Raw genomic sequence first — 22,890 nt, forward strand, 5'->3', positions numbered from 1 at the left:
AAATCTAAGCATTGGATTTTATTAGCAAGTACACCTAAATACTATAACACACATCTCCACATTTTCTGTGGCTTAAAATAGTCACAAGAAATTTGATGTGGATGATTTGGTCATTCAGGAACCATGTAGCCAAAGAGTCAGGGACCCAGACTGCTTCTTGTGGCCTGCCCTCCTCTAGGCCTTTCCATTTATCTGGAGGATGGAGAAAGAGACCATGGGAAAGACACTTCCTCTTACCACTTCACTCCAGAAGTGCCACACTTTTGCTTCACTCCGTTTTCCAGAACTCACTTGAATGGTCAAACCCAGATGCGAAGGCGACAGGGGAGTGTCCATTGCAGTCTCTACCATATGGACTAAATCTTCCTGCCAAATCCCTAGGCAGGCTCTTTTTCTGGATTATAAGAAAATGTAAATCTAATTGGGCACATTCAAGGATAAACTAACTGGGCAAATTAATTAGAGGGCTGTATATGTAATTTTTGCTCCACACTAAAACTTTGGAATAAGAAGTCCTATTTAATTCTATTTAAATGCCTCTCTGGCCTCTCCTCCTGTCAGCCTTGGTGCACATCTGGCTCTTTAGGCTGGTGTTCCCTTAGGATGATCATTTCATCTAATGGCTCTGAGAAGTTAAAACCTAAGGCATTCCAGATTGCTAAAATGTGTTTTAGGGTTGGTTCCACTGGTAGGTGAAAAGGATAGGAATGCCTGCCTGACCAAAATTTGCTCTAGGCTACCTTGGGGTGAAGACAGCACTTAGGTAACCAAGATTGTAGTCTTGACAGATTATGAACAAGGTCAGGCAAATTTTGATGAGATTTGGGAAAGAGCAGCAGTTTGGATTCTTCTAAGGATAGTAGCCCCATTGAGGGATAGAAAGAAAATTTTAAGAAAGAGTCAAGAAGCAGCTCTGGGGGAAGCAGGGTTGAAAGCAAGACTCCTTTTTCACATTGCCTGGAGCTTACCCTCATTTCCAGAGAAATGTTCTGTAGAAACATAGAGACTGGGAAAGGTTCAGTCCCTAGGGTGGTCCACGTCTAGGTGTTTGGGGAGGGTGGCTTTGCTTATTTGTGATTGCCCTTGGTCATCATAGTGACATGGAGGGACTGTGAGAATTATATGCAGGGGCAGAGACAGGAGCCTTGTTCTGTCACTGTGAAAGCTCTGTATTCTGGTAGGGGTAGAAGGGATGTATGGTGTAATTGTCTATTCCTTCAGAGTAAATTTATATAGGAAATTTAAGTGAGATGATCATATAATTTATGATCCAGACATAGGCAGTTTGAGAGTCAAAGGAGATAGTGTTAATTCCTAGGACAACAGGTGTAAACTAGGGCCACCTCACTCAAAAAGGGATGTATGGCCACCTTGCTTTTAAGACGGTGATATTGCGTTCATCTACCAATAAGCCTTCAAAGTATTTAACAGCCCTGACTTTAAGAAAATTTCCTGCTCATGCTCAGCCTACTGTTTCAGTTCCTGTGTTAAATAAAGATTGACAGAAACACTAATCTTTGTAGGGTAACCCTTTACATAGTAAGTTATAAAATTACCCATTAGTTCTCTATACTCAAGGCTAAGCATTTCCAGCACAGTTTGCCCTCTCTCATCCTAGCTATAAGCTGCTACTTTAATCAACTTGTAGACCTTTTCTAAGTTCTTTCTCTCTTAAAATGGAGCCTGAAGCAGAACTGTGTTCTCTAGCTAGACTCCTACTGAATCCTGAGGAAGGCAGGGCTATCTTAGACTGACCCCAACATGTTAAACTTTTATCTGAGGATCTGATTGCTCACTTGTTCAACTTGAGAATAGAAGATTGTGGAATGAATTAGGCACAGTCTTCAAGAATATGAAGCACTTTTAAGTACAGTATGGGTACCAGCTGTACTCTATTCAGGCATCATAATTTGTTGAGTAACCCCCTACTCCCTGGTATATGGAGAACATTTAAGCAGGGCTAGATTTAGGCTTGCGTGGAATGAACAAATAGACCCATGATGTGATTTAAGAAGGATCAGAAATTCAGCGGCCCCAGACCACCACTCACCAGCCTGCTCGCATTCCCAACATTAGAGACGTCTCTGGGGTTCGAGATAGAGCATCTCTAAAATAAAATTGGCCATCTGGAAAGGAAAGTATAATAAAGCCAGTAGGAACCTCATCAGCTGGATTCAGAGCTCTCAGGAAACAAAACATAAGTTTTAATTGGAGTTGAGGCCAGAGAGGTCTGTTAGACAGCGGAGCCAGGTGAGGAGTCAGTGAGAGAGACGCAGTCTAGAAATCACTGAATGCAGAACTGGGGCTGCTGATGGCAAATTCTGTCAGGGAGCACGGAGTTGCTGCCAAGCAACCTGAAATGTAGTTTTTTGCTTTGGGCTGGCCCGAGGTTAGCTATTATAGGCAGCAAGACAGAAGGAGGAAGTGCTCTAGCTTAGGAGCTCATCACTTAAAGTGGGAAACAGGTTGAACACTGCCATATACTTTAAAGCTTAGTAAGTGGAAAAAAATTAAATCTTTGTATAAGCCTATTTGCCAGCCCTGGTAATCTAGTGGTTAAGATTCAGTGCTCTCACCTCCATGGCCCGGGTTCTTTTCCCAGTCAGGGACCCACACTACCCGTCTGCTGGTTTTCAGACTGGGTTGTCAGACTGTGGCGGCTGCGTGTTGCTGTGATGCTGAAAGCTATGCCACCACGATTTCAAATACCAGCAGGGTCACCCGTGGTGGACAGGTTTCAGCGGAGCTTCCAGGCTAAGACAGGCTAGGAAGAAGGACCTGGCCATCCACCTCCGAAAAAATTGTCCATGAAAACCCTATGAATAGCAGCGGAGCATTGTCTGATGCAGCACCGGAAGGTGAGAGGATGGCGCAAAAAGACCGGGCAGGGTTCTGCTCTGCTGTGCACAGGGGCGCTGGGAGTCAAAATCCACTTGACTATTTAGTATAAATTAGTATCTGTGGGTGAGCTTTTAGTTTTGGGGGGCTTAGGAGTAAAATGGAGAGAACAAAATATTGGTATCATTAGGATGATTGAATTTAACTTTATAAAGTGTGGGAAGGCTTCTTGTAGGAAAATATTTAGTAGTAAGTATTCTGGGGAAGATAGGAAGGAGTTTAATGGAGAAGCAGATTTTGAATAAATTTAACAATTTACTTTCCTTTTTCTTACATTTAGGACTATTTCCCTCTCCTAAGTATTCTGACTTTCTATGCATTTTACATTGTCAAACTTCCAGGGAAAATCAGAAATAAGGTTTTCATCTGTCCTGGCCAGCTTGGGAGTCAGGGTGAAAGTTATTGTTGCCTCAGGGTCTCTTCTTGCCTGCTCTACCCAAACCATCCCATCCAAGCCGCCATCATCTCTCATCTGGATCATTGTATAACCTCCTGACTTTTAGTCTCTTTGTTTCCACTCTGACCTCCTCCAGTCCATTCTCAATAGAGCAGCCAGAGTGAGCCCAGATCCTGTCATTCCTCTGCCCCAAAGCCCTCTAGTGGCTTCCCATCTGCCTGGGAATAAGTCTTGACTTGGGCCTTCTCTATACCTCTGATTCCTTTTATCTTGTTATTTTAGTCCTTGCTTACTCTTCTCCCTTTAACACTGGCCTTCTGGCCCTTCCTAGAACAGGTAACACACGGAGCGCATTTCCCCCAGTCAATTCAGAGAACGTTGCACTGGCTGCTAGAAGGCTCTTTCCTGAGATATCTGATGGCTTTACACCCATTCCCCTCACCCACCTGAAAGCACACCTGCTTACATAAAATTGCAGGATGATTCCTATCCCCCAAATTCCTCTTCCCTTTCCTTCTTTGATTTCTTTTTCTTTAGAACACTTATCACTATGTATTTTAATTTATCTTTTTTTGCTATTATCTGGAGCCTCCATGAAGACAGGGCCTTTTGTCTGTTCTGTTTGCTGCTGTGTGCCAGTGCTCATCAAATGAATGGATAAAAGAAAACTCAGCTGATTAATAGTCACAGAATTCCATGGGGCCCTTGATAAGTTGATGCTGATCACAGTGATCACAGCCCTTCCTCTTCCAATTTAGGGAACCCCACAGAGAACTGGCACCTTGGTAGTTATTTGGACCCTCAGGATCAAGACTCTTGATGTATTATCTTGATATAGTCAGTAATACCAGTGGAAGACTTCTACTGTACCCCACCCTGCCCAGGAGAATCTATACAACAGAAAGATGTATATTCCTTTAGACCACGGGACATCTGTCCTTTAGAAAAGCAATGGTCCAGCTGTTTGGCCCGCCTTCCTTTGGCTGCAGTTTCCTCACCATGTGCAGCTCTCATTCCAAGTGTTTTTGAAGGCTTCCCTTGGACAATTCCTGTGCAAATAATGATTCTAATTATTTTCATCAGGGAGCATTATTTATAGTGAATTTTTGTTAGTTTTCAAAGCTACAGTATGAGTGTGAACACCCTCCGTTATGTGAATAACTTCTATGAACTCTGTTTGGATGAATCATATCTGTTTATTTATTCCATAAGTGTTTACTGAGCATATTCCATATGCCACGCTCTACTCTGAGGGCTGGGATATAGCAGTGAACCTAAAAGGGTCCATACCCTCGAGGGGCTCTTTGTCTAATGGGAAGAGGCAGACAATAGACAGATAAACAGATACATATATAACATGCTGGGTGGTGATGAGTGCCAGCATCAGAATAAGATTAAGGGCGACAGAGAGTGGAGAGGAGTTTTGTAGTTGTTCTGCATTTTTTCTTTCATATTATGTAGGCTTTTTGGAGAGCAGAGATCTGAAGGAAGTGAGTCACAGAGATATATGGGAGAAGAGAAGTCCAGTAGGGGGAAGGGCAAAATGCCCGGTGTTCAAAGAACAGCGAGGAATTCAGTGTGGCTGGAGCAGGGCTGCAGGAGGAGTGGAGAGGACCTCAGAAAAGTCATAATGTGCAGGGTCTTGGAGACCTCCAAAGCTGCAGAAAGACTTGGGATTTTCTCTAAGGGAAATGGGAAGTCATGGAGGGTATTGAACCAAAGGAGTGATGTGATTGGATTTATGCTTTAAAAGTATTAGTAAAGACTGCTGTCTAGGGAGTGGGTGTCAAGGTTGGAAGCAGAGAGACCACTGATCATGCCCTTGCAGTAATCCAGGTGAGAAATGGTTATTTTGGAGATAGAACATGGTTTGCTGATTGACCTGATATAGAGTGTAAGAAGAAGAGAGGAGTCAAGGATGAGTCCATGTGGAGGCTTCAGCTGTTATACTTGTCTGTTGGGGTGCTATAACGGAACGCCATAGCTGGGTCGCTTATAAACAATGGAAATTTATTTCTCACAGTTTTGGCGGCTGGGAAATCCAAGATCAGGGTGCAGGATGATTCAGTGTCTGGTGGGAGCCCACTTTCTAGTTCATAGACAGCTGCCTTTCACTGTGTCCTCACATGGCAGAAGTAGAAAGGGAGCTCTCCGGGGTCTTGTTTATAAAGGCATGAGTCCCATTCGTAAAGACTCCACTTTCATTCTCTAATCACCTCCCCAAGGCTCTACCTCCAAATATTGTCACATTAGGGATTAGGTTTCAACATATACATTTTGAGGGGGACACAAACATTCAATCTATAGCAGCAGTTTAAAAGAAAAATATGCCATTTGCTGAGATGGGAAAGCCTGCAGAAGGACAGGTTGTAGAGGAACGAATGAAGTCTCAATTTTAATGGAACCACTCTTAGACCTGGGCAAGCAGGGCCCCTGCCCTGGGCTCTATGCCTCTAGGGGCCATGTGCTTTGGCATAACTTCAAAACTGTCTAAGCCCCCCTCCGCTGCTTCAGTTGTTCTCAGTATATTTCATTGCCCTTATATTTTGAATGTCCCAAATGATGGGGTTTCTGAAAATTCTGATAGGTTTTGAGGTCAAGAAGCTTTTCCATTCCATTACCTATAGGGGCAATTAGAATAATCAATGTACTCCAAGAATGATGACAAAATGAGTAATTGAGTTACTTTAAGGCCTTGTGAAGTCTCTTTTGCTCAAGGGTGTGGGTCAACTCAAACCGTATGCTGTGGTGTGAATGTCTAACCATTCATCTCCCAGCTCTGTATTCCACAAGAAGATCTACATCTTTTAACAAATGTATGCTATACCCAAAAACTACTCTTTGAAGTTGAAAGGAAGCCTCCCTGGGGTCAAAGAAGAATTTAAAAGCTAGCTCATGAAGAGGATATAGGGCTTTTTTGATACTCTTGCCTCTGAGCATGTGATGCCCATCAGATTTATTAATATATTAATTTGCCTTTTAAATACATATTTTTTCCATAAAAACATTTCCAACAGGTAAATAGCTGTGACTCCTGTATTCATTTATGGCATTATTCAGCCAGGTTTTAAATACGAGCTCTTATTTAGCCTCTTGGTGAAGTGAGTGCCCCTCTCTTGCCTCTCACAGGTTCAGAGTGAGGTTGACACTGCCAAGTGGAACAGGATGGGTGGAGTTGGTGGTGTCAGCACTGGAGGTGGGTAAAATTGTTGGCAGGCTCCAGAATGGGATAATGTCTCCAAAGTGTTTTGAGCTCCTTGCTGAAAGACCTTGAATAATTTCCATGTATTATTTTGATTGTGGCAAGAACTGCATCGGGTAATCTGCTGTGCTATCAACAATGATTCCTTTCATTGCAGATTTTAAACAAGTCAGTGTATTTTAAAATGATAAATGAAATAATTTTAAGCTATTCTTTCAAAGTATTAGAAAAAACTTTTCATGTCTTCAAGTTAGCCTTAAGAAAGGCAAACGAAACACGCTGATCAAGTAGTAACTCTTCGCCAAGCACTGTGCTACATGCTTTATATTCACATTCGCATTTAATCTTCACAACAGACTTATGGGCCAAGTGCCGTTTGGCTCAGAGGAGAGTTGAATTCCCACTTTACATAATTTTCTCAAGTTTGTGCATCAGCACGATTGTTTGTCTCCAGAGTTTTTCACTACCACAGTGGATGGCCCATGAGATTGTCATTTTAAGAGACTTCTAAGATTTGCTTCAGTAGTAGTATTGGAAACAAAGGTAGTAGAATAACTAGTGATTTATTTTAGGAATGTTTTGACTAGGGTAACTCCTTTAAAATTGATCTTTGTCTTCAAATGGGCTCTCTTTGACCAAGTTCTAGCATGGGGTCTTGCGTTTGTTAGGTGTCCAGTCAGAATTAAGTGAGTGAATGAATGAATGAACAAAAAATGATTGCCTGTACCTGTTTGTCTAATGGCTGTTATATGAACAACATTATGCATTGCTTTGCCACAACTCTTTATAGCTATTATGATCTCACTTTTATAGAGGAATAAGTGAGGTACAGAGTGGTGAGAAGAGCACTTCCGCTATAACAGGGATGGCAAATAGATTGTTGTCTTGGCTGCTAGTTGGTAGTAGATACCTGGAGTTAGATGGTAGTATCTACCTGGATAGTAGATATTGAAGTAGATGGTTGTACTGAGAAGGCCTAGGAGACCATCCTAGGACTCATTGTGAAATACTGCCAGATTTGATTACTGCTGTCCGCCCTGAGTCTGAAATAGAGGAGTGGTAGCATTCATGCTTGATTTTTGGCCAATACAATGCCCTACAGAGTTGGGTTTTCTATGGTATTTATCAGATTGTTTGACACTTTGAATTTGGTACTGAATATTGAGCAGTCATTTTTGTTTTGTTTTAGTTGTTTTTCAGATGACTGCATTAAAAAAACAACACAAAAGTCCCCTGAATTACTTCTAAAATTTCTTAATGCACTTTAATTGAGTATCCTTTCATACTGTTAGAACTTTAACTATTCATTGATATAGTGGATCAATGTGATGTTCTCCAGAATCTCCAGATATTGCAGGTCCGTGAAATATATTATGACAGATGGTAGGAGAGTTCATATAGCCCTGAGAGAATTCTATACATGTTTACTGTTGTCTGTCCCAAACCAAGGGGAATTGTTTATACTATCCTTTCCATCAGGTTTGAAAAAGAATACATTCGTCCAGTCAGTGGCTACCTACATGTATCTGAGGCAGTATTAATTTGTTTTTGCAAAGATACCACAACTGACACAGAAGCTACAATTGAGGTTGAGTTTGTGGTAGTCAACTGTCATCCTTCAAAATCTTAACATCTTTCTGGTTTTAGTAGAGGTAGTACTAGTGATTAAAATGAGTTTATGATGGGGCTATCACCGCTGTATCCTTTATTTCAAATACTTAAGGATGGCGATAATCTTTGCCATTTCTCCCAGGGTGTTTTTTCTTTTCTTTTCTTTATTCATTTTTACGATTTTGGCTGAACAGGAGACGGGAGGAGTGAACAGTTTCAGAAGCTCAGAAGCTTCCGCTTACCTTCCCCTGCCTGATAGTTCTTATATTATAGGTCAAGGAATGAATGTGTGGTAGGAGCTGTTTCAGCTACCAAATATGTGTATTCCAACTATACATTCGGGGACTGGAAAATGACCATGGGGGAATAGGGGCTCAGGACTCTATTTGTTATGTGGCCCCCGTATTCCCCATTCTAACAAGGGGGGCATAATGACACTAGGGTCTCCAAATGTCAATGTCAACTTAGACCTTCTGTCCAAGAGTCTGAAATGTATGGTATTCTGCTTTGCCCAGTGTACATTTACTCAAATAAATGGCTGTAGCTCCCTTTAGGAAAACGTTAGATAAATTATTATGTATAGTTGCCATAGCAGTACAGGGTATTCCTCATGGGAATCTGGCTTTTTCTTCATGCAGTTGGTTTTTGGTCTGAAAATTGGGTCAGATACGTAAACCGTGTGAGGGATTGTGACTTTTTATTGGATTAAGGTGCCTGTAACTCAACACTATTGACATTTTGGGTGGGATAATTCTTTGTTGTGGAGGCCTGTTTTGTGCATTGTAAGATGTTTAGCAGTATTCGTTGTCTTTACCTGCTAGATGCCAGTAGTGCCCAGCAATTGTGACAATGAAAAATGTCTCCAGACATTGCCGTATGTCTTCTGGGGGACAAAGATTACCCTAATTGAGAAAGAGTGAACCTTTTAACAATTGTATTACTGCAGATTGTCAAGGAGTATTAATGTCCCACCTATTTCCAAGGATGAGAACTAACTGAAAAAAACCAAGCATGTGGTCTAGCTCCCAAACCCCATTTTAGAGACTACAGTACTTCCTCCGCTCACTTCTGGCACCAATTTTCTTAGTTCTGGTTCCCCAGGAAACAGATTCTTGGATGATTTGCCTGTAGGAAGTTGTTGCCCTTGGTTGAATACCGGTGAGGAAGTGAAGGACATAGGAGGAGGCAGAGGCAGAGGTGGAACTTGGATGCAGTCATGCCAAATGCCTCCCTCACTCCCATGGGGGGCTTGAGCTGGTCTGGCCTTTCTGAGTTGTACTACCTCGAGGCAAAGGGAGAAAGCTGGGCTTTTATGTTCCTGGGTCAGCCACTCCTTGGATGATCACAGAGAGGGGCTATGGCTTTGGGTAAAGTGGCTTTCTCTAGCTGAGGTCAATTCCTGAAGAAGAGCTCAGTGAAATGTCATCAGCTGCCAAAATTCAAGCTTCTGGGAATGTCTCAGTCCTGAAAGGGCTATCTGAGCAGCACACCAAACATCCACTATAGTCTATTAATAATAGACATCAAAATTTCCAGAGATATAGACTTCACCTAATTTCACTAGCGTATGGTAGTGTTTCTATTAACTTCTTATTCTGCCACCTTGAGCACTCAACAATTCATCCCTACCAAACATCAAAACTGTTTACATATCATGAGGTATGAGACATCATAAATTATTAATTAGATCGTCTGTTTTGTTATTTTCTGAGAATTTTTGGTGTATGTCTATAACCATGCAAATACTCGGGCATTTCTATTGATTTTTGCGAATCAGAAAATACATATAACCTAAGGTAATATTTTGATGGAGGGGCTTCATTAAGATCTGAAGAATTTTATTCAAAGTTTGAATGGATTCTGTGGATGGCTGAAGGGTCTTGCTGTGCTTAATAAAGAATATTAGAAGGCTGAAAACTCATAGCATATCTGTGATGGGATTTTCCAACTTGCCATTGTTAATAACCAACATGGCGTAACCAAAAAGTCATGTAAAGCAATGTAATTGCTTTTTGTCAATAATAATGACAACTCGAATTTAAATAACTACTTAGCACAACGAATTGTGGCTTCTCAGCCAGTAATAATCCAAGTTTCCCCAGCAAAGGCACTGCTATACCAGCTTGGGAGTATGAACTCTAAAACTCTGACAAAATTATATATATCCCAACAGTTTTCTTAAACTTGGCTGTGAGGTCATGCTGCTTGTATAACTAGCTTAATATAGTTAGTTGCGTTTTCTATTTTAAGGCAGTGTTTTCAGAAATTTATCATCCTAAAAAATATTTCCATGATGAAACTTGGTACATTACATGGCATATCACGTTTTATCCTGGGAGAGTCAGCTTTTCCAAATATGTATACTTTTTAAATCAATCTGGCTGCTTTTGTGTTTGCAATAGGCAAAAACAAGCTTAGTGGTTTTAAAAGAAACTATTAGCAAAGACACCGAGGAAAAGGTAACTTTCCATACTTAAAATATTTCAAGTCAAACTTTTTCTTTTGATTTTCTAATTAACACTTTTATTACTGTCTTAACTTTTAATACAGTAATAGTGATAATAATAGTAATGAAAAATCTATAGATGATGTTGCCTAATTTTTCATAAAGTTTATTCCATTTTGTTGTTAAATTGCCATGAATGCAAGAATAAATAATTCCATTTCTTGAAACTAAATAATGTAAGTAACAGCCACCATTTAAAGAAGCATAACTTTGTATGTAGGATCTCATGCTATATCAATGCATGGAAGTTTTTCTTTTTTGAATTCTTTTAACTTTTTTTTTTGGTGAGGAAGATTGGCTGTGAGCTAGCATCTGTGCCAATTTGCCTCTATTTTGTATGTGGGACGCCATCTCAGCATGGCTTGATGAGCGGTGTGTAGGTCTGTGCCCAGGATCCGAACCCGCGAGCCCTGGGCCGCCGAAGTGGAGAGCGCAAACTTAACCACTATGCACCAGGCCAGCCCCATGTTTTAACATTTTTTAATGCTTTTACTGGGTGGTTTATTGAATTGTTGCATTAAAAATTACTTTTCTTCTTAATATTTTCAATTTGTTTCTCCTTACATGTACTTCATCTCACTTTTGTTTCTACTATTTTATCATCTGTGTTTCATAAACTGTTCACAGTCTATTTCAATATTCTGTATTTTCAGTCCTCATACACTATTTACAATACAGTTATGTTTTGGTATTAAAACAGTAATTAACAGATGACTATTAAATACATATGTATGCATTTATTGCTCAACACACTTTTAAAAATGGAATTTATTTAACTGGGAAGTGAACATATGTGATGCAGATGTTAAGATTCTCATTTTTCGAATTTTAATAAATAATTTTACATGATCTTATATGCTCCATCATTCTACTACATTTCAATCTGCCATATATGGCAGACGCCCCTTATATAAAATTCTTAATGCTTTTTTGTAACTACTCTTGATTTATCTAAGCATTCATAAAATTTATACATTTCCAGAAGGAATTCATATTTAATCATGCTGAATATCTATACTGATACACGGCACTAGTTTTCCATTGAATGCTAAGAACAAATATTAGTTTCGTACATACAGAGGAGTGTTCACATTTTTTAGAGCTTGTTTTTAATCTCTGTTAAACTTTGACTGAATGCCGTTGGGAACAAAGGACTGTAAATACTCCATTTTTCCTCCTGGCTGTCCAAAAATTACTAAAAGGTAAGTGGATACCTTCCTTTACCTTTAGATTTGGTGAATTAAGTTATATTATTCATGGAGTTTGAGGTGACTTAATAGTACATTACAAACTTATTTTTGCTTGGTTACAAATAAATTCTTCTTAAACTGCCAGAGATTGCCTTTGAAGCAACCTTGGGACGTGGGTATTCTGAAAGAAGGGTTTCAGGTATCAGCTTTATTGATTCAGCCCTTCATCCCAGAAAGGCACCCAGAAAGGAGAGAAATGTCCTTAGATTGTTTCAGAGGACCAAAGGTCCTATGGCTGTCTACTCCATCAGTGATAATGCTGCATGTGTTTCTGACTGTTTGGTTACAAGAGAAATTAATATCTAAGAAATAACAAATAGAAAATGTGGAGAGTTTAACATCACCACAAAATGCACCATGTGCATATTTCAGATGAGATGAAAATTAGATTCTTTTGGAAAAGTGGACATCTAATGCCCCCTTAAAAAGTCCAATTTAATTTTAAAAGAAAATCATACAGTCTCCTGATTCAGACTTTTCATCTGTGTGTTGGGAGCATTTGATTTGTTCATTGTGGCAGTTCTCCATGGGAATACTGGCTATGAAGCAGGATATGTCAAATTTATAAAGACTTTATTTACACATAAAATTACTCTTCAAGAAATGAAGTGAGTGGAACATATAAAAGTCTGTCTAGAAATTTCTACTGTGGATGGTGTCATTTTCCTAGGGGGGAAAAATAAAATACACACACACACACACACACACACTCCCCCTGAAGATTTCAGAGAAATCCCCATCAAAATATGCCTTCCATTTAATTTTATGTAAGATTGAAAAATGTGAATAAAGCAGCCTATTTATATTCTGCATAAAAGAATGGTTCATTATTACTTTTTCAACCTAAGCTCAATAATTGGTGATGTATTTAATCTCTTCCTAAAGAAAACTAGAATAGGAGCCAGGAAACTTGGTTGGGTAACCTTAGAAAGTCATCTCGTCTCTCTTTCGGTTCTGCCTACCTCACAGAGTAGCTTCACAGATGAAATGCAGATAGAAAAGTGCTTTGGAATAATAAAGCAACATATAAATGCAAGATAGTATTGCTTTCGTTGTTGCTCTATGAAAGTGAACCACTAGAAATCTGATGCTAAATGTGGGCATACACTCAGCCATATAACATGGCTTTTTAAAACCCTCATTCTGGATAATACGTCTTTTGTTTTGCACTGATATCGTACACTTCTCTGCATTAAACAGGATACACTGAGCTCAGTAACATAGGGCTTTTAATACTATAAAAATAAATTTAGACTATAGAGCTGCTTAAAGACTATGTTGCTAACTTCTGCAGACTATTTTTTAAATTCAATTTCTTGGAACTTTCAAGTCACTCATCGACTTTCATATATTCAATGTGTGAGAAAAGTGCTATGCCCCCACCGTGCCCTCTCTTAGAAGGTAGCATGCGGATCCCTGTGCTACTAAAAAGTAAGCTTGTTATGGGCAGAGATTTTTGATTGATTGGTTCATTTCCATATCTCCAGGAACAATAATAACGCTAATATGTGTTGGATAATTAAAAGATCAACCTTACTTTTCTAAATTTTAGATGTGAATTCCTTCCTTCATTCTTCCATTCATTCAGTCATTTAACTGAGCAAGTGCTTAGTATGTGTCCATACTGATGACTCTGAAGGTTCATAATCAAAAATGGGAAACAGGCGGGCAAAGAAGTAATTACAGATATATTTTAAAATAGGTCTCTACAAAGTGTTATGGGATCGTAGAAATGAAATTAGTTCTATCTGGAGAGGTCAGAAGAGTTTTTCTTGATTAGATGACAGGTTGTATCTTGGAAATGAATGAGAGTTTTGGCTGAGGACAATAATTGAGGATTAATTGAGGTAATAATGTTGAGAAACAATTCTTCATGGATCTCTCACATTTCTGCAGGTCTTACTAGCAAGACACTGATTACTTTCTTTGGAAATATTTTTTCAAGGTATTTGTCTGGCACACAGCCTTGGGGGTTAGAGATAGTGTCTCCTTCTGGAGCAAAGGGCAGGCATGCTATCTGACCATTACGAAATATTCAGGTTTCCCAAGCACAGCTCCTGTCATGCTCAGGAAACCGGTGCAAGAAAATGTTGATGCTCTGACTACTGCTATTAATATGAACAATAAAGCCTTTGTCTCTGATTCAGGAATCTCATATCTTCTGCCAGCATCCATAAAGCTGTGGCAGGGTTACTTATGAGCTAGCATGTAGGGTAAAGATCTCAGCCCTTCACAGGTTTTGACAGTTTTGTTGATGAGGATGGGATGCTGAGGGAGATATTACTTTCTGAAAGAGGAAGAATGAGGGCTTTTCAGGTGGATTAAAAAGATTTGAGCGAAGTCCATGGGAATTGGTAACAAACTTGTTCACCAGATTTTGTAGTCAATTGAGCAAAATATGGTCATCTGCTTTATTGCCTGTTAATAGTGAGGAATTGGGAAGATGGTTGCAGTCTGGTTTCCAGGATGTAGGTTCAAAAGCTGAGGGGTGCTCTAGCTTTGCTAACACTCCTAGGGGCAGGGGACTTTCTTGGCAATCTGGTGGTCAGCCTCAGGTCCACCCACTGTAACAACTAGCAGTAAGCTGAGTTCTGTGTGGGCTGAAGGTTCTCTTCCCTCTTTCCATTAAGAGTTACTGGGAGTGTAGAAGGAAGAAATTTGGCCAACTTTAAGGGAAGAAGCCAGGTGAATCATCAGAACTTTGACTGGTTCAGTTGGGAGATGAGGGAGTGGGGTATGTGATGACTGCTAGGGAGGAAGAGCAGTACCTGGGCCCTCTTACAGCTTAGCCCGTGCTGCAGTTTATCGTGCCAAACTTAGATGCAACTGGAGATGACAGCAAAAGGTCTCTGAGTTTTTTTTTCTGTGAGTCCTGGCTGCTATACGGGAACTTGAGCCTTCCTCGGGAGATTTCACTGGGATAGATCAACTTCCGTGAGGAACCAGAGATGAGTCATTGACTAGTGTGTGGGGTCTTCTTGCCCCAGACTGTGTTTATAATGCTGAAAGACAACCCACTGGAGAATGAGAAAGGACCCAAAATATTCAGATAAATTTTATAGTCAGCCTTGCCACCTTGCAAAACTCCCTTAGCCATTATGTTATAACTGGATGAGGACTTAGAAGATGTTGTCTTGATATTGGAGCATGTGTAAGTCAAGCCCATTTCAGCCAGAGGGATCAAACCCTGTTATCCGACTGGAAACCAATGGAGCTATGGGTGTTAAGTCCAGGGGTTCCCAAGGTTAAAAATAAATGGTGTTAATAATGATGCTTTTGATATACAATATAGGGTTTTATATGGGCCCAAAACATTGCAAGTTCGTTTGATTGAGCTAGTGAGCAGCTGCCGTGCTGCCTGAAATTGAAGGTAAATGTGCCTTGTTTACTGATATGGACCTGATCTCTCCCTCTGTGTCTCCTGATCATTCCCAACCTTCCTCCTTCAGCTGCTTGAAGGAAAAAGATGATTATTGGTGTGTGAAGATCATCCATCTGAGTATGCTGGGGAACTTGGGGGAGAACAGGCACTCAAACTTTTATGGCTCTGTCAGATAAAGGCATCAAAGTGACCATCCTGCTCAGTCCCACAGGGCTGAGAGTCCTGATTCAACTGATGGGGTTTGGGCAGTGTTCGCAATGGGAAAGGAGAGCCAAAGTAACCTTGTGGGTGGGGCTTTTGTGGCCAATTCAACGTACTGTTGTTGCTTCCACATCTGAGTACGTAGTAAAAATTGATGTACAATGTGATTATAATTCTCTGTTCCATTAAGTGCTGGAGGGGGTCATTTCAATTGGGAAGAGCTGCATGTAGTGATGTCAGCATACCTTTGGGGTTCCCCAAGTCCTTTTGACCTCTTTGAGCTACAAGTCTCAAAGTGATTTTGCAAATTGGAGCTTCTGACAAAGTCAGGCAGCCTCTACCTAGAGCTGCTGCTTGGGGTCTTGGACCCCTCGCTTACTTCCCTGCCACGGCCACCAGGTATCTTTTGAAAATCAGCTGTTAGCTTGCTATTGAGCTCGTGTTGAAACTGGATACCTGAGTCATGGAGGCCTTGTGACTCTCTGGCCTACTTCCATTTTTGGGGGTCAACTTGGACTCAGTGACTAACAAGGTAGGACAGTCTTAACAGGCCTCACTAATCAAATGGAAATGGTATATTCAAGAACGCGGTCAGCCTGTCCCCAGTGCAGTCTCAGCTTTACACAAAAAAAGTGGCAGTTGACCTCTGCTGCTGCTCCACTGCCTAAAACAGAGCTCCCGGCCCAATGGGGCCCTTCTGTTCCCAATGCTTTTCCTAATGCCTGGGCCTGGTTAGATGATGTTTTGGCTAAGCTGAGACCTGGTGATGTCTACTGGGCTGCTGCAGTTGTGCACCCTCTGCAACAGCTGTGCAGAACTGAAAATGGATGCGATCGCTCTCCTTACTCAACAGAATGTGAGGCCATTCCCATATTTTTACTGACTCTTGGGTTGTGGTCAATGGCCTAGCTTGTTTGTCTGCCATTTGGAAAATTACAGACTGATAGATTAAAGACACATTTTGGGGGGGCTCTGAATTGTGGCAACAAATCACATCTGCTGATTGAATCATCCGAGATCCATACTCTGTTGAGGCCCACTGGAATCAAGCTGATGATCAAGCCTCCATCACCTGGACCACCACCACTGCTGCCTGGTCCATCATAGTAGTGAACATGGCAACATCCACCATCATAAAATAGGCACAAAGTAAACAACTCTTAGTTTCTGATGCAGAGGCCACTACTGCATGGAATTTGTTCAGCTGGTTGCATCCAGGACCCTTGGGAGGAGGGGCATGGCTGAAGTCAATACTGCAGGTTGACTTTATCCTGCTATTTGGAGTTCTGTTGAGCATAGCCTTAATTAAATGTTTTATGAGATAAACTGAACAGATTTGGTCCCAGTGTCTGTTCATCACGTTAATCAGAAGGGCCAACAGAGTGGCTTAATAATTGGAAAAATTTGCCATAAATCAAGATGCATAAAAATGAAGAGCGGATATTATTCGGAAATAATTTTCTACAATTGTCTTGAATTTCTGTATGTCTTGCAAGCAGAGTCACAATTGCCTTTGTTCCAGACTATCTTGTCAAGAATTTTTTTTTTTTTTTGGTGAGGAAGACTGGCCCTGAGCTAACATCTGTCGTCAATCCTCCTTTTTTTGCTAAGGAAGATTGGCCCTGGGCTAACACCTGTGCCCATCTTCCTCTACCTTATACGTGGGACGCCTGATGGTTTGATAAGCAGTGCCTAGGTCCGCTCCTGGGATCCAAACCTGCGAACCCCAGGCCACCCATGTGGAGTGCGCGAGCTTAACCACTATGCCACTGGGCTGGCGCCCTCTTTTCAAGAATTTTTGTATGGGAGACAGCTTTGAATGATAGAAATAATGTCTCCTTCTGTAGCAAAGGCTAAGTGTACTTAAAGCCTTGGATGATAGAGATAGCGTCTTCCTCTGAAGCAAAAGGCAGGCATGCTTATGGTCAAGCATAATAAACATAATAATGTTTATTGCCAAGGGAAGATATGCTTACTGCCCATTACCAAAGGTTCAGGTTCACTATGCGTGGGTTCCTTTCCTGTCATGCAGTCCTTTGCCTGTGCAAGCGTCACGTGGTCCTCTTTGCTTCTGCTTGGGGAGTTGGGGCTTGGGGAACCAGCACAAATCCTGATCCTCTAGCTTTCGTAATTACTGTGAGTGATAGGCTTTTTTTCTTCTCTAACCCAGGAGTCTTGTGCCTTCCACCAGCATCCGTTGCAGGCTCACTTGTTAGCTTGCAAGTAGGGTAAGATTTCAGACCCTTTAACATTCTTCACAGTTAGTAGCTATAAAAGATACACCTCTAATCTCAATGGTCTAAAAGAGTTGACATTTATTTTTGTCAATATAAAGTACAAAATGATTGCCTCTTCTTGGCATGGAATTCTTACATAAGCAGTGATTCAGGGATGTAGGCCCCTTCAATTTTCTTTGTCTTTATCTAAGCTTCCAAGTTTGCCATACTCATCTGCATCAAGCTGGCTGAAGGAGAAAGAGCATGGAGAAATGTGCGTGGGATATTTTCATGGGCCAAGCCTAAAAGTGGTACATGTCATTCACCTTTATGTTCCATTGTCTGGAACTTGTTCAAACATAGTTCTTAGATAGGGGAGAAATGTGGTCCAGTCCTGTGTCCATGAAGAAGAGAAATGGGTTTGGTGGAAAGGCTTTCCCACAGATGTAAGGTATTTCCAGCCAACAGAAACTTCATGTATACAGACATGAAAGTGAGGAAGACATGATTTTAGCACGGCCGAAATCAGAGGCTGCGTGAAGTAGAGTGTGGTAGAAGATGAGAGGCTTGTCATGAATCATCTTTTACCTTAGACTGATAGATCTCTCTGAAGGTGACTGGTAAATGCTGAAGGATTTTTAATCATGGAAGAACAAGATTAGGGAGAATATTTAGGACGCCATAGCAACAGACTAGATGAGAAAAAAATGACAGTTTTAGTGAAGCCAGTGACAAGAGATCCACTAGTACAATCAACAAGTAACTATTGAGCACAGTCTGAGTGTCGTGCATTGTACTGGGTACTGGATATGTGCCAAAATAGAACCAGTAATAGATGGACCAATTAGATGTAAGTGGTAAGAGAGAAGGTAAAGAATAGCATGTGGTGGGGGAATCTGAGGAGAGGCGTGAGGTGGGGAAATAATGAGATCAGTTTTGAATTATTTAATTCTATGTGTTTGTTTAAACATTTAAGTGGATTTTCCCAGTAGGCATTGTTTATGTATAGCTGAAGCTCCTTAGAAAAGTCAATACAGAGACAGTAATGCCCAGAAAGAGACTAAAGATCACCAAGAGAGGGCTCTCACATACTACATATTCAATAAGTATGTGTTAATTGACTTTTTTTTTTTTTTGTGAGGAGATCAGCCCTGTGCTAACATCCGCCAATCCTCCTCTTTTTTTTTTTTTGCTGAGGAAGACGGCCCTGGGCTAACATCTGTGCCCATCCTCCTCCACTTTATATGGGACGCCGCCACAGCATGGCTTGCCAAGCAGTGCGTCAGTGCGCGCCCGGGATCCGAACCAGCGAACCCCGGGCCGCCGCAGCGGAGCGCGCACACTTAACCGCTTGCGCCACCGGGCCGGCCCCTAATTGACTTTATTTTTGTTTTATTACTTATTTATTTATTTGCTGTTAAAAAGGAGAACTTGTTACTCTGAACTTACTGAACACATTTAACTTTCTTCTGATTTCTCAGGTATTCAGGTAAAGGGAATACATACCTATGTCTAGAAAGACAAAATAGTAACGTTAGATTCAAGAAGAAATCTAATATAATATCAAGTGAGCACATATTCTGCTTTGACTGAAACGGCTAACACTGGTAGTGGTTTATACTTTAATTTCTTCAGATTTTTTTTTTTTTACTTCTGCTAACTACAAATGATGCCAAGAAAGGTCCCAAACTCTTTAATTGTACTCAGCATATTGTTGTCACCTTAAAAAACCCATGTTCCTATTTTTTTTGGTTAAACTTTGCTGTTTAATAAAGAAATACTCTTCATCCATGAATGCCCCAAGCTAATTGCTGTTGAAAATGCAGTTTCGGGAAGCAATCAGCAATAATGAGACCACATGCCTTAAGATTGCCTGGTTTTGTTTTTGCTTTGCTTTTTCGTTTCTGCAGTCTTGGGACTGGAGGTAATAAGAAAGAGGAGTGAGCTTCTCTTATTTACTCCCCCTTTACATGCCATCCCTTCCTTTATTGCCTGGCTGATATTATGGCTACTCTGTAAATGAGGCACGATTTCATGATTGCCATCCAAAACTGAGCCTGAAGATGAGGGACCCCATACCTCCTCTCTCAACCCCACCCTGCCCAACTGCATGCATCACAGCCTCCTCAGAAGATGCAGAAATGAGAATTCTTTTCCTTCTTGATTAATTTTTGCTTATTGAATTGCCCGATTTCATGGAAATTGTGAAGGGTGGTATGTAAACCTTGTAACAGGGACCATCTGGGTTCTTTTGCTGAGTTTTTGCATAGAATGCTAATAACACCAAATAAAAGCTATGGCCCCAAAAAGGGCCAGTATTTTTCTGTGTCATAGAAACAAACTGGGTCCTGCATCCAAAATAGCCACGTCACCAGTGTCAGCCAGTGATTGTTACAAGGACAGAGTGAGACAATATGAATTGGTTGGCCCAAATCCATCATCCGGATGAAAGGCAAGACAAAAGATCTTTAAATACCTTTTAAGTACAGGTCCTGCTGATCTGGATGGATTCCATGAGCTGTCCATTTGAAGACCTTGATGACAGGTTACCCACGCTTAACTGGGTTGAGAGACATCAGGAGATGGTTTATACAGTCTGACAAGGTGTAGCCTACTTCTAATTTTAACTGCAATATGGAGTTTAGAAAGGCTGTTCCTATTTTTCCTGTTTTAAACCAGTGTCCTTCTAACTATGGTATATCCATAGCACTTAGTTTAAGGTCAGAGGTTCCAGAGTCCAGACCCCCTGTCATTTCAGATTTAGGCAAAAGGCAGAACAGAGTGTTCCAATGGGCTGGAGCTAGGCTGTTCCAAGGGGAATATCAAGGATTAGGACCTGCTGGAGGGTCTGTCCTTCAGGAAGCTGTGTTAGGGGCTAGTTGTGCTATGTGACACAGAAAAGAAATAAACAGCACACCTTCTTCTCTAGCCTCAGCTTTCTGGGCACAGGCCAGAAAACCAGATCCACACTCTTCAAGTTCAGGGTATGGAGTGCGGCATCTGTGTGACCATGCTTGGTAGAAGTTTGTTAATACAACGATCTAATTTTTTAATGAACTCTGACAATGGTCAGTTTTATCGTCACATCTAGAATTACTCAGTAGATTTGCTCTTTAGATCCTGAGTAAGGTACTTTTTCCGCAGTTATATTTTAGAAATTAATTTTTTTGAGTTTAATCACAAAGATTAAAGATCTTTGTGGACTGAAGATCACTGAGTTATAAGGAAAAAATGACCTCCTGCTACCAATAATGTGAACTTGGTATTTGGATTATATCAATGTCTTGATTTCTTACTTAATTTAACAAAGTGTAATTGTTTGACTTTTCAAATCAGCACGTTTGATGATCTAACAGTTGTCTATTTTTCTTGCTTTGTATTTTCCATTTCAGGAATCTTCCCAGTTATCTGGACTCCCTGAGTATGTTAAAATAGTAGAAGTTGGACCAAGGGATGGATTGCAGAATGAAAAGGTAGTTTGATACTAGTATTACACAGTATATTTCAAATGCTAAATCTAAATATTAATATTTATTATGATTCTAAAGACTTACATGGATTTTGTATGTTACATGTTATGTTTGTTCTCAATTGATACTTGAATTTATAAATCTTAGATAGGATTTGCTTTCAGTTAGGAAGTAATTTTCTATTAGTGTTTCAATAGGCCCTATACAAATTACTTATAAAATGATCTTTAATGTTTTCATAGGTTATAGTTCCTACAGATATAAAAATTGAATTTATCAATCAGCTTTCCCAAACTGGCTTGTCCGTTATAGAAGTGACCAGCTTCGTGTCTTCCAGATGGGTTCCACAGGTATGTAAATCCATAATTCCTTAACTGGATCCTTAATTCAACTTTTCTAAGATTTAGTAAACAGTGTGATATGCATTGTGATATTAACCCGATGGAATTACTAATTTGCTATGTCCTGTGTAATGAAGGCCACAGATATTTTCCTTAGGAAGACATACATAGCTTGCTGAGACTAGACATAACTTCCTTGATACTGTCATTTTGTAAAATGCTAGCTGTTATTTCTCTACCTGTTCATTAATTTTAAGAGAATGTGAGACCCTTTTAGCATCTTTAAGTCTTCATGAACTTGCCTCTGGGTTTGGTTCCCTCAGTGCTCATTTCACATCTTTGATTATTGTTGGAGACATACTGGATAGCTGGTATAACTTGAGAGTAAGGATTAGGAAAGAGGACAGGTCATGGTAATATTAATTGATGACCACCCAAAGTTATATTTCAGGTATTATGTTTTACTAGTCCTCTTCAAGATACTTTTGTTTCCCAATAGTTTTATAAAGTTGCCTGCAAAATGTCCTTCTTTACTACTATGATGGTCATGGTCACATTCTGTTATTACACAATACTGGAAATTCATTGACAGATTGTTCTTCAGACTGATGTAGGGCACACCCCTTGACATTTAGAAGGACGAGGCTAGAACCCTTTATAGAGGGCCGTGCTTCTCTTGCACAACTAGTTAAGAGAAAAGATGGACATAACAAAAGGGAAGGCAGTCCCTCTGTGAGCAGTAATAGGAAAATGCCTTCTGGCCTCACATTAAGTAGATATGCATGAAGGGACCATAAAATAATATGATTTATTCTGGGTTTGTCCTGAGGTGTATTCAGGACTTAAGCTATTGAGAGTTAATGAACTCTTCCTAGGCTCAAAGTGTGGAACAAATGAGGGAATTCCCCACATAGCTCTTGAGGACAGCTGTGGTGAGGTAGAAGTGCCTCTGCTACTCTGTTCCTGTCTGTATTCTGCCTTGAGCTTGAGTAAGTGACTTAACCTCTTTGAACCTTGGAAATTCCATCAGCGATGCCTGCAGTATGGGAGAGTTCGGGGCAGTAAGGCCCGTGAATGGGTCTTGGTGTGAGACCAGAGCCTCTGGCTCCTGACCACTGCTCAGTAGTGTTATCTAAGTGAATGCCTGACTGACAGATGGCCTGACTTATCCTGGGCTCCACACAAGTTAACTGTCTTCTCTCTGATAAACAGTCTTTTTCTTAAAGATTGAGATATGTGTTTGGTTTAAATATTTGATTGGACCTAATCTGAATAATTAAAGATACTAGTATTCAGGGGCTGGCCTGGTGGTACAAGCAGTTAAGTGCACGTGCTCTGCTGCGGCGGCCCAGTGTTCGCCAGTTCGAATCCCGGGCACGCACCGACGCGCTACTTGTCAGGCCATGCTGTGGCAGC

General features: G+C 40.7%; 1 protein-coding gene across 1 annotated transcript in view; it reads left to right on the forward strand.

Moving 5' to 3' along the window:
* Window positions 1–22,890, forward strand: part of HMGCLL1 (3-hydroxymethyl-3-methylglutaryl-CoA lyase like 1) — a 155,338-nt gene that overhangs the window by 19,577 nt on the left and 112,871 nt on the right. Inside the window, exons 2-3 of the mRNA XM_058554130.1 lie at window positions 21,056–21,136; window positions 21,376–21,483. Of these exons, the coding sequence (XP_058410113.1) occupies window positions 21,056–21,136; window positions 21,376–21,483 (189 nt within the window). The remainder of the gene's footprint in view (window positions 1–21,055; window positions 21,137–21,375; window positions 21,484–22,890) is intronic.

The sequence above is a fragment of the Diceros bicornis genome, chromosome 14, assembly GCF_020826845.1.
Source record: "Diceros bicornis minor isolate mBicDic1 chromosome 14, mDicBic1.mat.cur, whole genome shotgun sequence".
NCBI lineage: Eukaryota > Metazoa > Chordata > Mammalia > Perissodactyla > Rhinocerotidae > Diceros > Diceros bicornis.